The sequence below is a fragment of the Equus asinus genome, chromosome 10 (assembly GCF_041296235.1).
Source record: "Equus asinus isolate D_3611 breed Donkey chromosome 10, EquAss-T2T_v2, whole genome shotgun sequence".
Classification (NCBI taxonomy): domain Eukaryota; kingdom Metazoa; phylum Chordata; class Mammalia; order Perissodactyla; family Equidae; genus Equus; species Equus asinus.
In genome coordinates, this window is record NC_091799.1 from 10,101,254 (window position 1) to 10,117,574 (window position 16,321).

The 16,321-nt window shown below is 60.5% G+C and overlaps 1 protein-coding gene across 24 annotated transcripts in view; it reads left to right on the forward strand.

The window, feature by feature from the left end:
- The window catches only part of EXD3 (exonuclease 3'-5' domain containing 3), a 95,498-nt gene that overhangs the window by 16,043 nt on the left and 63,134 nt on the right, over window positions 1-16,321 (forward strand). For 8 of the 24 annotated variants that reach the window (XM_070518296.1, XM_070518298.1, XM_070518297.1 and 5 more), the window contains exons 2-3: window positions 5,693-5,819; window positions 15,936-16,000. In XM_070518296.1, coding sequence (XP_070374397.1) covers window positions 5,741-5,819; window positions 15,936-16,000 — 144 coding nt within the window. In that variant the 5' untranslated portion in view covers window positions 5,693-5,740. Of the gene's footprint in view, window positions 1-1,452; window positions 1,506-2,195; window positions 2,217-5,692; window positions 5,820-14,785; window positions 15,014-15,935; window positions 16,001-16,321 lie in introns of those variants that run through there. The other 16 variants (XM_070518287.1, XM_070518288.1, XM_044778268.2 and 13 more) reach the window with 11 other exon arrangements.

The window sequence follows — 16,321 nt, forward strand, 5'->3', positions numbered from 1 at the left end:
GCCACGTGGTCCAGGCTGTGTGCTCGTCCTGCTCCGTGCGTCCGGCAGGCCCCCCGTGGGCAAGCAGAGCTTTGTGGGGCCCGGGCAGCTGCGTGGGGGAGGCAGCCGGGTGCCTCTGGGCCACTGTTCTGTCGGTCGGCTGCTTTTCTCTTTCAAAACCAGGGTGTCCAGCAGAAATATGTGAACCACACGTGCAATTTTAAATTTTCTAGTAGACGCACTAAAAATATAAAAAGAAATGGGAAATTAATTTTAATAATAAATTTTATTTAACCCCAGTATACCCAAAATATTATCATTCCCACACGTAACCCACGTAAAAATCAGTGTGAGGCATTGTATGCAGTCTGTAACGTGTGCAGTTTGTGCTCACGGCGGGTGCGGCTGTCCTGTGGGACGGGGGCCAGCCGGTGTGAGGGCTGGGAGGGATGGCGCTCCAGGCCTCAAGGCCTCCCCTGTGGGGGTGACGGCTTCTCGGGCTCCGAGGCCAGTGCTGACTGGCCGCATCCCAGCCTGCCTCCACTGTGCTCCGGGCACGAGTCTTGTCGGTAACGTGGAGGGTAGCCACCGTCCACAGGGCCTGTGAGGGGTGGGCGAGGCAGGGGCGGCCCTGGCGAGGGGTCATTCTCTCAGAAGGATTCGTAGCACACTGGGCAGTGAGGCTGCTCAGGGAGGTGGAGCCTGGGGACTGCCAGCCCCCCTTATCACCCCCTCTTGGGCCCCACCTGCCACTGTGATGAAGGGCACAGGGAGCACCTGGCGGGGACATGTAGCCGGCTCCCTCATAATTGTGGAACACGTAGACCAAATAAAACAGCCAGTTCTTTTCCCAGCCAGATGGGTTTATTTGGGAAGGGCAGAGGAACCACAACTCGAGGGACAAGCAAGCTGCAGCTAAACCACAGGCAAGTGCAGCAAACGCAGGAGAGGAGCGTTACTTTGTAGAGAAAAAGGAGAAAGCTGGGAGGGGTTGTTGGAAGGAAAGTCTATTGTCTGCTGGAGGAGAGCGAGGGTGTGGGGTGGTGACGGCTTCTCACTGGCTGGGCTGCTGGGCAGGGAGAACTCCTCCTGCTGGGGTGGTGATTGACGATTCTCCCTGTTGGGTCTGTAACTGACGTCCACTGGCCGCACTGAGGACTCCCTGGTTGTGGCCTCCTGTCTCCATGTGAAATAAGGCCTCCTTTATGCTGCTTCCCAGGCAGGAGTTGTGAGGGGCCCTGGGGCATGGGAGCCAAGAGCACGCCGGCATGCAGGGCCCAGCGGGCTGGCGTCGAGTGGGATGGGGTGCCCAAGCGTGGGGTGCAGGCTCCCGTGCCTGTGGTGGCTCTGGGACGCATGTGGAGGAACCTGCAGGAAGGCGCCAGTCCCACCTCGTTGTGGCAGAAGGGCGCGTCCCTCCACCTGGCACCGGGGCCCAAACGGAGCACTAACCCTGAGCGCGTGTCTCTGCAGAGACACAGACAGACACCCAGACAGCAGAGGGATGACAAGAAGGTGAAGGTGAGGTAAGTGTGGCTTTTAACAATTTTCTTTTGCATTAATTTTTCAAAATTTGCAGATTTGTTTAGTTTTCTAAGTAATCCTCTGTATGCTTAATTGCCTTTATAAACAGTAAAAGGCAATTAAAAAGCAAATAATAATGAACAGTGGAATAGTGGAGAGAACTGGGGTAAGGCCCGGGTTCAGGCCTGCCTGAAGCTGTTCTCATCTGTGAAGTGGATGGCAGCCCCCGGGCTCTGCTGAGGGTCAGAGAGAATGGGGTGTGGTGCCGCTGGCCCCCGGGCCCCCTCAGGCACTCTGACCCTTCCCCTCAGAGCCAGCATGGGGACCCTCTGCCACTCTCTGGGGAAGGGCACACGGGTATCCAGCCCCGCTGTTATGGTCGAATTGTGTCCCCCTCAAAATTCGCTTGTTGTGGTCCTAGCCCCCAGGACCCTAGAATGCTGACTGCGTTTGGAGATGGGGGTCTTTACAGAGGTAATTAAGGTAAGATGAGGTCATTGGGGGGCCCCTGATCCCACCCGACTGACGTTCTAGGAGAGGAGATCAGGACGCAGACAGGCAGAGGGGCAATCACGTGAGGACACAGAGGGAAGGCCGGTCTACACACCAAGGAGAGGCGTCAGGAGGAGCCACCCCTCCCAGACTGGGAGAAGACGTTCTGTGGTTGGGCCGCATCTGTGGTGCTTTGGCCCCAGGGGCCCATCTCTGCATAGGTAGGATTGTAATGCCCCATGGAGACCGTGTCCCACAGTCCCAGCTCTCCATTTCCTGGGGAGAAGCCCAGGCTGGGTGTCCATCCATCCAAGCTGGTGGTGGGAGAAGCTTGCACACCTCTGGGGCAGGTGGGGAGTGATTTCCGAGAAGAGAACAAGCAGGCCGACGTCCCGTATGGACGCAGGTGCAACAGTCTTGGAGAGGCGGAAGGGCAGCCGGGTGTGCTGTGTGCGCCAGGTTTGCCCCGAGGTGCTGGTACTCGCGTGCTGGCTGCTTGTCCCTGGCCCACTGAGGCCCGTTAGAGTGAGAGTGAAGGCATTAAAAAGGAAAAGTGCTCAGGGCGAAGAGGAGGGAAGAAGGAAAACACCCATGGGAGAGGAGAGCAGAGGCCGGTGTGGCTGTCTGCCCGCCCGGGCCTGAAGCCTGCAGCCCAGCCCAGGACTCTTCCCAGGAAGGGCTCAGACCCCGACCCTCTGGGAATCCGAGCCGCGGCAGCCGATGCCCACCCACAGGTGGGGACAGGACGGTTTCTTCCTGACAGACTGGCCGAGAGGAGAGGCCTTCGGGCCCTGGCCTTCCAGGCCCTGTTGCCCACCGTGAGGCCCACCATTCCCAGGGGCGCCCTGCTCGGCTCCCCAGACAGCTGTGCGGTGCCTCACTCTCAAGTGTGAGCAGCCGTCCCAGACGCTTGAGACACTTCTGAGAGGAAAGACGGGCACTGCGCGAACAGGAAAGAAGGCAGCCGTGTGGAAGAACAAGGGCCGGACCGAGCCTCGAGGCCCTCAGAGGGCAGGAGCAGAAAGACTCTTGGATATTGTTGAAATTTTGACAGTAGAAGTGGATAATTCAATGAAAGGGTTGCAAAATACAGTTCAGGAAATTTCCCTAAAAGGCAGAGAAGAGGAAAGATAAGAAAATTAGAGGTTCCGCCAGGAAGCCTGCCGTGGAAGTCAGAGAAGTTCCAGGAGGAGAGGACGGAGAACAGAGGCAGGACGTCATCAAAGAAAGGTACAAGGACGTGTCCCAGAACAGAAGGGCGTGTGCACACCCGGTGCGCCCCGCACCCTCCACCCTCCTGAGACCCCGCATGCCGTTGGGGAAGACCCCCCCAGGAGAAGAAGAAAAGCATCCTACGTGTGATTCAGAGTCATGTGGCTCCAGACCCCTCAGCACCGACCCCAGGAGCTGGAAGACGTGGAGGACCGTCAGCGTCTCGTGTCTGGGGGTGGCCTTTCACCTGCAGCCCGCGCGCAGCCTGCCTGCCGGCCAAGGGTTAGTGCCCAGTGAAGACGTTTCCAGACAACCAAAGACTTGATAATGTTCCTCCCCTCGTGGTTCTTCTCAGGAAGCTCCTGGAGAATGTGCTCCTCTAGAATCAGGAGGAAACCGAGAACGTGCAGACTTGCAAGCAGGAAATGCAGGACGTACCAGGAGAGAAGGGGGAAGGGGCCCCGGGGCTGGAGAGCAGCGTCCAGACTGAGACAGGAGGCAGGGCTGGAGAAGGGCGTCTCTAAGCAGTGGTGGGGTGTGCTGAGAGAGGCTCTGTGGGGCTGTCGGAGCGTCCCGTCAACGATGGTCACACGGAAACCTAGCGGCTGCGAAGTGGTGAAAATCTTTCTGTCGCCCTTCCACCCTCCCGTTCTTTAGACGGGATCATTCCTATTGATCCGTCTTCAGATTGACCGACTCTCTGTCTGCTGTCAAGCCCAGTAAGTGAACTCCATTCCAGTGATTATACTTTTTATTAGAGAATTACCTTTTAGTTCTTTTATGTAGTTTCATGCAATTTTTGTTTCTCCCTCTCTGTACTCGTCAAGACCATATTTTCCTTTAAGTTTTTGAACATTTTCCATTTATTCTTTGAACACACAATAGTTGCGTTTGCTAAATCCAACATCTGTGCCACCTTGGAGTTGCTTTCTATTATCTGGGTTTTTTTGCATTTTCTCCCTTTGACTATGGGTCACATTTTCCAGTTTCTTTGTAGATCTTGTGATTTTTATATTGTGTATTGATACATTGTAGAGATTTGGGGTTCTGTTGTCTTCCTGTGAAGAATGTTGATTTTTGTTCTCGTAGGCAGTTAATTTCTAGCTGATTACCTTGAACTGGCGGCCGTGGTGTGACATTTTGTTAGGTGAACCCTTGTCTTGGTGGTATTCAGCCTACGAAGGGTCCCCTGTGGGTGTTATCGGGGCTTTTGGTTTCAGATTTTGGGGCGAGTCTAGAATGGGGCTCACTTGGCTGGTCCTAAGGTGTGGTCTTTCTGGAGTCTCAGCTAGGTGCCGAGCTCTGGGCTGGGCTGGACTCCAGTGTGTCCAGCACTGCTTGACTGTTAGCGTCTCTGTTGCGCTCGCGGCCCTGGGGCAGCTGCTCCTGGGAGCTTTGGGGGCCCTGCATTGCTCAGATGCACTTCTGGTGCCCTGAACATTCCCTCCTCCTGGCGCCCTGCCCTGAAGATGCGCCGCCACCTCCTCTCGGTGGGGCGCTGTCCCCCCGGGGCCCCAGGTCAGTGGTCTTGGCTGGGAGATTGCCCTGGGCAGCAGCCGGCCATCCTGGGGCCCACCTTGGGCGCGGCCCCGCTGTCAGGAGGCAAGGTGGTGTGTTGCCTGTTGTCCAGAAGTCAGGGGCCTAAAATATGTTGTCTGGGTGATGTTGTTTGCAGTGGGAGGGCCAGCCCAGCACCATCGCTCCGCGTGGCTGGAGCAGAAGCCTGGAGCAAACTGTGCAAGAAAGGAAAGTCGCTGTGGTCCACACGCGGCTCAGCTGTGAGCGTGTTTATGTGGCTGGGCTCGGCTCTTCGTAGATACTGAGTCAGAGCTGTTTTAGGAGGTTGCGGGATGTGGGGGCGCTGGGGTACCAGAGTGAATTCTTACCTTGAATTTGGTTAGTAAGACGGGAGCCTCGAGAGAGAACCTATCAGCGTATTAGTTAGAAGTAGGGATGTAAATCTCCAAAGGAGTAGCCAAACCAGCTCCTGCGAGTGGTTCCTCTAGGCGGGAGCTGGGGGGAAGGAGGCGCGGTGGCGGGATCTGGGGTTTACACGCTGGGCCATGGATGTGTTGCTGGGCTACAAATGAAAACTGCATGTGAGAAGGAAGTGTTTAAGGCCTCATGTGAACAGACTAAAGCAGGAAGAACAGGATGGTCTCCATAAATGTAGGAAAGTGTCTTGCATAAAACACGCCTTCACGGGAACCCTGTCGGCCACCTGGGTTTGGTCGCAGCTTGTTGCCAGCCTGGATGGTTAGAGCTGGTGAGCCCATGTGGGTTAGCTCGTGGGTCCTCATGGCAGGTCCACCTCTGAGGTCAGCACTAAGCGTCCCCAGGTCCAGCAGGGGGAGCCGAGGCCACCTGGGCCTCCCACCTCTGAGACCACAGAGGTGGGCCTGCATGGGCCCCCCCCCGTCAGGGTCCAATCTCCCCTCTGTGTGGAGCCCGCAGCCTCACTGCAGCTTGCTGTCTTCTGCACTAGCTCCTCACTCCTTGAGCTGCCTGCCGCCTTCCCCATCCCGCCCTGAGGATGGACCCAGGAGACCCCACTGCTGGAGACCCCACTGCTGGAGACCCTGCTGGTGACCCCGCTGGTGACCCTGCTGGTGGTGAGTGCCGATCCACAGGAGTGCCCCTCACATCCCCAAGTCTGACTGTGTTGCGCTTGGCAGGGCTACCTGTGGGGTGGGTGTGAGCTGTGTGCAGGGTGCATGTGTGGAATGCATGTGTGAGGTGCATGTGTGGGGATGTGGACATGTAGGGTGTGAGTACACGGTCTGTGTGTCTGTGGTGCACACGCAGGATGTGTGCTCAGGGTACGTGTGCAGGGTCTATGTGGGGGGGTGCAGACTGCATGTATGTATATGGCGTCTGCGCTTGGGGCACATGTGCGCACACTGGGCAGGGACCCCAGGTGGGAGGGGTCTGGGCGCTGCGGCTGTGTGTGGGTCTGGGGCGCATGGGGCGGCCTCAGGTGTGGACGCGGGTGCCCAGGTGGCCACCAGCACAGCCTTCCTGTCCTGAGGGTCAGGGCAGGTGCTCCCCTTTGCCCTGGGAAGGGTCCTGCCGGCCCTGGGGTACAGGACCGTGGCCTCGCCATCCTGAAGTGGCTGCCTGCCGGCCCCTTGCTAGACAGCTGAAATGGAGGACTGTCTGTGGCTGGACGGACACTCAAATGTGGGGAGCAGGGGTGCGTGTGGACTGCTGGGAATGGTGGGCTTTGCTCTGAATCCTGGTGCTGCACCCCAGGCTAAGTCTGTCCTCCCCAGAGCTCTGGTCTGGATGCAAAGGCATTTTATCCATCTTGCCGAGGAGGAGGGAGCTGGGATGTCTCTGAGAAACAGGAGCCCTGGGCCAGGCACGGAGAGCGTGGGAGCTCAGGGACCACGCGGACCCCACCTGCACCCAGGCCCCAAGGAGGGGTGGTGCAGGGCGTGGGCCCTGGGTCCTGGCTGGAGATGAGGGGCCTGTCTGGTCACAGAAGTCCCCTGAGCAGGGGAGGCATTTCACTTTGGCGGCTGTAGATGTGATCAGCAAAATGCTGTTTTCTTGTTTCCATCCTAAGAACTCGTCACAAGAGTCCCAGCATGCCCCTTTTGTCTGGCAGCCACTGTTCCCAGATGTTCCCCACAGTGGCCTCCAAACTGGGTCATCACGTTTAGGGCATCTTCTCTGGCCATCAGGACAACCGGAGACAGGAGCGGGGACCCAGGGGCTGGGGGTCCGGGGCCCAGGGCTGGTGGGGGGTGGGGTGGGCAGGGACCTGGGGCTTAGAGGGTGGCAGGTGGTGCCCGTGGGGGACATGGGCACATGGGGCATCTTCAGGCCCCCAGGCAGGACCACTCTCTCTCTTGGGGCTACATCCTGGCTGGCGTGTCAGGCCCTCTTGTGTCTGCCCTTTTCCCCTGGCCGCGTGTGGGGTGGGGCCAGCCCTGATGTCACACCTGGATGTCACACCTGAAGCTCGGCCTGATGGTGGGCAGAGCGGGGCCTCCTCCCCGGGCTCTTCCATGCTTCACCCTTCACCTGCTGGAGCTGGCAAAGGGGCAGGCCACTGGAGCAGTTCTGCTGGGGCCTGGGGCAGAGTTTCATCTCCTTTCACTCTGCGCTGCCTGGAATGACGTGCCCTGCAGAAGGCCCACAGTCACCCCAGACGAGTGCAGACCAAGGGTCTGTCGCAGGGTGGTCTCCTCTGTCACAGGCCGCCCCCTCATCCCTGCTGCTGCTCAGGCTGCCCAGGCACTTGTTCTGCTGTGACCCCTCCCCCTCTCCTGGAGTTGTCCTTGGGGGTCCGGACCCACCCAGAAGGCACCACAGCCCCCTGGTGGGGCCTCCAGCCTGCCCTTCCCAGCTGAGGCTCTCTGCCTCGGTTTCCCCCTGACACACCTGCTCCTGTGGGAGCTGAGACTCTCTGCAGGCTCCAGGGCTACACCCTGTGCGCCTGCCGTGTTCAGGGAGCGTTGCGGGCGATGCAGCTGCAGCGCCATGTGAGATCCAGCCTCGGCACTGCAGGACCATATCCCTGGGGCAGAAGAGGAGACTGAGGCTAGAGGGGTCGGGCTCCTCCCAGGCCAGGACTCCGCCTCCAGTGCGCGAGTGGCATCTTGGGGGGGCTGCCCCTGTGCAGGGCCGGGGTCCCCTGCTGGGAACTCGGGCAGGCGGGAGAGCGCCAGTGAGTGAGCAGAGCGCTGCCCCGTCCTGCAGGTGGTGGGGAGCCAGGACCCCGACGGCCCAGCTGGGCCCCTCCCAGCCTCTGTGTCACCCACCAGGATCCTGGAAGGGCTGCGGCGTTGGCCCTCTCCTGTGGCGCCACCCTCAGGTGCACACAGCCTGTCGGAGTGGGGACCATCCGGGGCGGGGACCGGGCACTGCCTTCCCCTCCGCGTGCAGGGTGGGGTCGTTTCCTCAGGATTCCTGAGGCCTTCAGCCAGCACCTTCTCCCACTGTCCTCCACCCGCGGTTCCTCAGGCCCTTGACACCCATCCTGCTGTGACTCCTGGATCAGACACAGCCCCCCAGATCAGACACACTCTCCATGGAATAAACACGCTGCCCTGAATAGCCACAGCCCCCCCCGAATCAGACAGCCCCCCCAGGAATAAACGTGCTCCGCCTGGATCAGACATGGCCCCTGGCCTGCCTTGTGCAGCCCGGTCCCCCGCCTGCTTGGGGAGTCCAGCTCTGTTGACAAGGCTGGCCTTAGGAAGGCCTCTGGGAGAGACCTCCGGGCAGGCCTTTTTGGTGGGCATCTCAGCACCAGGGTCTGGGGTGGCACCCCCAGGATGCTTCTGGACCCTCGGCTGGTTTTGCCAGTGAGCAGGACCTTCCTGTCTGTGGACCTGGAATTCTGACACCCTCGAAGCCTCAGGTCCTCGCTTTGCCTTGGACCGTCTCGAGGGAAGGCTGAGTGCCAGCGTCAGAGGGTCCGCCTCTTGGTAGTCCGAAGAGTGTCCGCTTGGCCTCCTGTGGCCTGTCCTGCTGCTGGGGGCGGGGACACCAGGGGCAGGTGGCCGTTTCCTCCCATCCTCCCCCTCCCGAGGCCAAGAAAACCTTCTCCAGCTGAGAACGTCAGCAGGGCCCAAAGATCGCTTCCTGCCTGAAAACGTGGCCCTCGCGTGGGCAGACGTGGCTGGGCCTCGTCGCTGAAGTCCGGCTGGTTCGGGTTTCGGGGGCGCTGGACGGGCCTTGGTGAGGAACCGGGAAGTCTGGTAGACAGAGTGAAATCGCTTCTCAGCGGAGGGAGGGCAGGAGCAACACTGCAGGAAGCCCATTCCTCCCCTCCAGTCCCTGCAGGCTTGTGCTGAACCTGGAACCTCCAGCTGCTTCCTGGAGCAAGGCCCTCCCAACGGCCCACCCCGTGTGCCAGTCACTGCATGGCTGGCTCCACCTGGTGTCAGCTGCTAAGAGGAGGGCTGCCCCTGGCCCCTGAGGCTGCGGAACCAGCCTTGGGCTGTGACAAGAGGGAGGCCATGAAAACAGGCAACACGGCCCCCTGCTAGGAGAGAGGGCTCGCTTTCCTTGCTGTGTGACCATGGGCAAGTTACTGAACCTCTCTGTGTTTCCTCATCTGAGAAGAATGGTGGTGACACTCAGCTCCATTTGTGTGTCCTGAATGAAAATCCACGAGAACATCAAGCTGGGAGGGTGTGCCTTGTGATCTCGTTTAGTGTTGGATCCAGGTGGAATTTATTTTGCTGTGAGACGTGAGGTGTGGGTCCAGCTTTACTGTATTTCCAGAAGACCGTTCAGATGTCCCAGCAGTACTCAGTGAACAGTCCACCACTGGTCCCGTACTGGACTCCCCCATGAGCTGGGGGCTCTCCAGCTTCCCCTTCAGTTCCTCTTTGTCTGTTCAGGTGCCAGTTTCACATGTTTTAGTGGCTGTGCTTTCATGATGTTTCAGCTTCTGGCAGGACAAAACCCCCTCCTCGCCCCTTTTTCAGTTTCCCTTTTGTTTTCCATGCAGATGGCAGAATGGGCTTGTTTGGTTCCTCAGAAACCCTGCTGGCGCCTTGAGTGGGTCTCCCCGAGTTTGTGGTGAACGCCGGCATCCGGCAGCGTCTCTCCTGTGGGGCAAGGCCCCTGGTCTGCTTCCCACCCTCGAGAGGGACTGAGGAGCAGCGGTGCCTTCCCTGGGAGTGCCGGCCCGGCTGAGGCCCTGAGGGACGAGCCGACCGCCAGTCTGAGTCTGATGCAGCAGCCGGTGCACTGGACAGGCTTCCGCGAGGGGCGTTTGCTGGCGCGTGGACGCAGCGGCCGGTGCACTGGGCAGGCTTCTGCGAGGGGGCGTTCACTGGCGCATGCTCCTTTGTCCTCAGAGGTGTTTTCTTTTAATAGATCTTGCACATTTTCGGCCACTTTTTAGCGTTAGGTGTGTCACCCTTTAAAACTCTTGCTGTTAGCAGCCTCTTTTCTTGGGCACATTTCCCTGCTTGGTGAGGGAACGCGGGGGCCTGTGCGCTGATGGGCGTGCACGCCCCCAAGGGACCCGGGGCTGGAGGAAGGCCCACTGCTTTGCTCAGTCCTGTCCGCAGTCCGCGAGGGCTTGCCTCTCCCTGTGGAGTTCAGCATCTCTCTGTGTGGACGCCCTGCCCCGGCTGTGTGCCACCGGTGCTTGGGGCTCCCGCGCTGAGGACGGGAAGGTCTGTCTGTGAGGCTCAGGGTTGGCTGGATGAAGCAAGATGACCCCGTGCAGACAACACCCCGTCACCCTGTTCCCAGATGGGGTGGGTCCTTGGGGCAGCCAGTGTGGACAGACTTACACTGCCTGCCGGGTTTGGGTGCCATGTGTGGGCGGCTCCGGCAGGTTTCTGAGCAGCAGCATTTGGATTTGGGGGCTCATGCGAGCTCCTGTCCCCTCACCTGCCACCTCTGTCCTCGCTGGGCCCTGCTTGGGAGGGGCCGAGTCCACCCATCGTGCCCCAGCCTCACCCGAGACCCGGGCCTAGAGGGCAGATGGGTGGGCTGGAGAGAGTGACGGCCCATCTCTGCAGAGGTGCCTCCCCCGCAGGGCGTCAGGAGGCCACCTGCTGCAGGGGTGTTGCTGCAGAGGGGTGAGCTCCCTCATCTGGTGTGGTGGGCAGCGCACTGGGGGCAGCCTCTCAGACCAGGCCTGTGGGAGGTGCAGCCAGGTCTGCAGATGCGATGGGGGCTCCCGCTACGACCCTTCCTCAGGCTGATGCCCAGGGTGGCCCCTGTGCTCCGCTCGTTGGTGGTTCCGCTGCTGCCAGCAGGTGCCCAAGGGCAGCGGGGTGGGGACGGCCGTTCCTGGGGCTGAAGGAGGCGGACGCTGCAACGAGCACAGATGTCCTGGTTCCTCCCTCAAGGACCGTCAGGCCACCCCACAGAGAGGGCGGGTCTGGCCTGGGCAGCTGGGGCTCAGCGTACGTGGTGCTGCCCCAGCTGTGCCGACGGAAGTGCAGACTGACTGTGGGACCTTGGCAGATCCGTACCCAAGAGCAGCCACAGGCCCGGGTTACGGGGTCTCACAGGGGGTCGGAGGGCCCAGGGGAGGCCCCCACTCAGGGTGGCTTCGTGGACGCACGTGCAGCAGGCTCCCTGCAGGGCAGCCAGGTGTCCACTGCTCGGCTCAGCCACACCCAGCCAGTTCCTGAGACCTCATTGCCCCCAACTCCAGCATCTTTTTAATCTTATTTCTCTCCACCAGCCTCACGACAGGCGGTAACAGGAGGTCTTTAGAGAAGGTAACTTAGCAGCTGAACATTTTCTAAAATGAGTCCGTTTCTTAAAGGGGAGGTGACCCGGTTCACGGAGTGTGTTCTGGACAAAGTGGTGTCTGCCGTCCTGCCCTTCCCTGACCCTGCGGCCCTCCTCCCCTCCGCCATCTCAGTTGCTCCTGGAGGCAGCCCGGCAGCTCTCTGTGTCCGGCGGGCGCTGGGGAAGCACAGGGAGGACACGGGCATGAGGATGGAGGGGCAGGTCGGAGGGCCGGCCATCCCCCCTGCCCACCCCCACTCCCACGCAGTTGGAGCTGCTGTTCGCTGAGCCCCCAGCACACGTGGGGAGGGTTGGCAGGGACGGATGGCCCAGGGCACAGACGCTGATTCTTAAGCTTGAGTTTCTTTCCTGCATCCTGGACACACAGTGGCCCCCCCCCCCCGACCTCCCCACATGCTCCTTGGGAGGGGTCAGGGGTCAGGCTCCAGGCCAGAAGCCATCTGCCCTGCCGTCCCAGGTCCGGGACATCAGGGTGGCATTAGCTGTGGACTTGGGCCTGGGGCGGCAGGGCATCTGACGTCCACCCCGCGGACAGAGGGCCCTTTGGCGCCGGCCTCCTGCACTCGCCCTGATTTAGGGAAGCTGGCACCCAGCCTGTCTGGCCCCTCCAGCTGCCTGCTGGGCCCTTCAGAGGAATAGCACCCTGAGCCTACCTTCCGGTGGGCCTATGTACCCTGGCTACCCACAGCACGTCTATGCCATGCCCACACCACCCACGTATAGCCAGACCCACACCCATGCCCACGCCACCCATGCCACGCCCATGTGTGGCCACACCCACGCCTGCCCACACATGTGGGCCCACTCTACCAGCCTGTCCACACCTCCCCAGGTGCCCTCCAGCTCCAGCTTCTAGGGTTCTCCTAGCAACCACGTGAGCTGGCAACTACAAGCATGTGCATGCGTGCCTGGCCCTGGCACCATCCGATGGTCACTATGGAGTCTCCCTTAAGCCCTGGGCCACAGCCTTGAACAAGGCCAGTGTGGTCACTCTCAGGAGCTGGCAGCATCTTGAGGGTACAAACACTAAATCAACAGCCCATGAGCAGGGTTGGCTGCGGTGGCTGGGCCAAGGGCGGGTCCAGGGGAGAGCACAGCAGGGCCGGTGGTTGCGGGTGCTTGGGGAGCAGGGGGCAGGCCTGGGGTCTGCATGACGGCTGAGGCTGGGAGGGCTGTGCTGGGCTGTGGCTTCCACCCCAGAGGCCAGCGGACCACTAGGGAGCAGTGAAGGGAGGAGCAGCCTGGCCTGGCCTGTGTCTGTAGGATTTTCTCGGGCTGGGCTTGCTCTGTGGGCACAAGTGGGGAGCAGGGAGACCCCTCAGGCAGCTGGACCGCAGGTGGGGGCCGAGGACCAGGTGTGACAGGATGTGGGCCGCCTTTCACGCCCCTCACCTGCTGCCCTGAGGTGGTCCTCTTGACCGCAGGACCCCTTCATGTGAGTGTGCCCTTCAGGAGACCCGCCCACCCCTCGTCAGGGTCCTCGGGCGTCTCCCCGTCCATCTCGCTTGGACCTACAGTCCCTGGACAGATCGTTTGCAGGTATGAGGCAGGCTTGACATCTCAGCGTTCTCAAGGAGGGCAGACTCTGGGGCCAAACTGGCCACACAACAGAGTCCGCGCATGCCCTGCCTGGCTCAGGGTCTCCACGCTGGGCCCTGTCTGCCCGTCTCTGGGCCAGCACCCTCCATCTTAATGACTGTGGCTCTGTCGTAACTCAGCCTTGGGTGGGGTAGGCCTTTTGTCTCCCCGTGATTTCTGCCTGTGTTCAGATCAGCTGTTAAAAGACAGGCACTTGCAGGCCCACCCACACACTCACATGCACACTCACCCCCCACACCCACATGCTCACACACTCACACACTCACTCACACACCCGGACGCACCGCTGCTGTTTTGATTGGAGTGGTATAGAAACCGTGAGTTAATTTTGGAAGAAATTCACAACTTTACGTTGTTGATCCTGTGGTATACCCCTTCCTTAATTAGGCCTTTCTGTTTTTGTTTTTACTTTCAAGGACTATATATTTTTTTGGAGCAGTCTTAGATTCGCAGCAAAATTAAGAAAGTACAGGGATTTCCCACGTGCCCGTTGCCCCCACCACGTGCACAGCCTCCCCCGTTGTCAGCACCCCCCCAGAGTGTCTGTCTGATACAGCCATGCACCTCCACTGATGCCTCACAAGCGCCACAGACCGCGGTTTACGCTGGGGTTCACTCTGGGTGCGGTACGTTCTGTGGGTTTGGACAAACGTGTAAGGACACGAGTCTGTCACTATAGTCTCAGCGGAGTGTTTTCACTGCTCTAAAAGCCCTCTGCTCGCAAGTTCGCGCCCCCGCCCCCGCCCCCCGCAGCCCCTGAGCTTTGCTATCCTGGCAGTTCGGCCTTTTCAGGTTGGCTCCTTCACTTGGAGACAAGCATGAAGGTTCTCCGTGTCTCCCTGTGGCTCAGTAGCTCATGTGTTTTTAGTGCTGAATGATATTCCATTCATGGAGGGACCAGAGTTCGTTTACCAGAGTAACGATGTTTTCATTTTTGCCTGTCGGAGTTTCATGCCTGTAATTCTCCTTGCTGCTCTGCTCTGCAGGGGCCTCCAGGGCCGGGCTGGTGGGCAGGGGCGTCCTCCGGGGCTCCCTCTCACAGCGGGAGCTGTCAGCCTGCGGCTCTGTGTCTGCGGGGTTTGCAGATGCTTTTGCCTGGTTGAGGAAGTTCCCTCTGTTCCTAGTTTGCTGAGTTATTTCTTAAACCATGAATAGAACTTCCTTTCACAAACTGCTTGTTCTGCGTCTGCCGAGCAGGTGGTACAATTTTTTCCTGTATCCCGCGGACGAGCCACACCACAGGCTTTCCGATGCTCAGTCGGCGTTGGTTTCGGGAATGCGCCAGCATCGCACTCGGCTCCAGTGGCCTTCGTTGAGAGTCTGACTGCTGCTGTCTCATCTGGGTCCTGCTGGGCTGCCCTGCAGGGTTTGGTTCAGGTGTCCCCATGTGGGGCCTTCCGCTCTGCGTCTGGTCTTCTGTAGGAGCCTGGCAGGTTGCCGCTGTCCCCTCGATTCTTGGGTAGATTTGCTGATGAAGCCACCTGGGCTCCTGAACCCCCAGAGTTGAACTGGACAATCTGCTAGTGACCTTCCCTCCCCCAACATACAGGCTCACAGTCAGGTCCTGACTCTGACCCCTGACCCCACCCCCCACCATGTGAGGGGGCTTGACCAGGGTCCTGACCCCAACCCTGACCCCCACTGTGTGATGGGGCATGGTGGGGGGTCCTGACCCTGACCTAACCCCACCATGTAAGGGGGTGTGGCCAGGATCCTGTGTAGGTACCAGGGGCTTCTCCTGCCATCTCCTGGCCTGGGGTCGGGGCACACCAGGAGCCCAGCCCCCTTGGCTGCCTTCCCTCCTGTCCTCCACAGACTGCAGCTGTGTGGCCCCTGATGGTTCTTGACAAAAGGACAGGAGGTTTATCTGGACGTTTCCTCTGGGTCTTGCGTTCTGTGACTCCTCAATGGGGCTGGAAAGGCTTAGAGTTGGACAGCGACGTCGTATTTCAGCAGAACTTGCACAGTGAGGAGGGGCCGGGAGCTGCTGCTGGGGAGGCGCCCAGCCCTCCGAGGCAGCCAGGGGGCTGGTGGCTGTGGGTGACTCAGAGCTGGGTGCCTGGGCCCCTGGTCTCAGAGGTGGCTTTCTTTTCCAAAGCCAAGAGCAGGCAGTGGCGACCTTTCCAGGCCAGCCAGCCCTCCTTGGCTTTGACCTCAGACCTGGTCTGAGGGCGCTGTCCCTTTTCCAGTGTGAGGGTGACCCTGACCTCCCAAGGTGGGCCCAGTGTTCTGGTGGAGTCCCTGCCATGGCCAGCACTTTGTGGTCTCCATGCCCAGTTCTGCTGCGGGGGCAAGGGCTCAGGCGAGCAAGAGAGGGTCAGGGCTTGTGGGTGGGGGCTGCAGGGAGCAGTGGCCGAGGTGGTGGGGAGTGCTTGGGGGAGCAGCCAGCCTGCACAGGGTGTAGGAGGAACCAGGGAGGAGGGCAGGGTGAGGCAGAAGCCAGGACCTCTTCAGGACCTCAGTAGAGGCTGGAGGCCAGATATGGTGGGCAGTGGGTGAGGGTGGGCTGTGACACGGTACAGAAGGATGGGCGTGCCATACCCCACTGGGCTTGCCCTGACGGGCTCAGCCAGCCTATTTGGGGCCGGTCCGTGCTGCAGGCATGGTCCTGGTGTCCGACACCCCTTCCCTGCTTGTACATCATGGCCATTCTGAGACCTGCAGCCCATGATGGCTGCAGTGTGAGCCACAAGAGAGGCCCAGCACTGCTAGGTGGCCAGGCTCTGGGTCCCAGGGAAGGGACAGTGGGGAGCTCTGGCCAGAGAGGGCACAAGAGGCTGTGGATGCTAGCGGCATCTGGGGGGAGCCCCCAGTGTTGGTGGAGGTGGCTCAGAGGGCTCTGTAGTAGCCACACAGCCCCTCCCATGGCCCTTGTCTTGTCCCCCCAGGCCAGGACCCGCTTCTGTTCCTGCAGGCCCTGCAGCCGCTCTGGTCCACGCGGGAGCTGCGGCAGGTGAGCACATTGGGGTGGACGCCCGGCTACCAGCTTCAGTGGGCTGTCTTGTCTGAATGTTCTGGTGGCACTTGGGGGTTGGAGCCCTGGGGTGAGGCCTGCCAGACGCTGGTGGACACAGGCCCCTGAGGCTCAGAGTGGGAGGGAAGAGCCTGCGGCTACCACCCAGCTTCTGCGCAACACAAGGGACCTGGCAGGCCATGGCTGCGTGTGCACGGTGTGGGGCCAGGGCGCCCACTGGCCCGCCCCAGGCCTGGTCTACAGCTGCCCTTCTCAGGGAGGGCAGCCCAACAGCTTATCTGGCCAGCGGGGGGCGTGTGT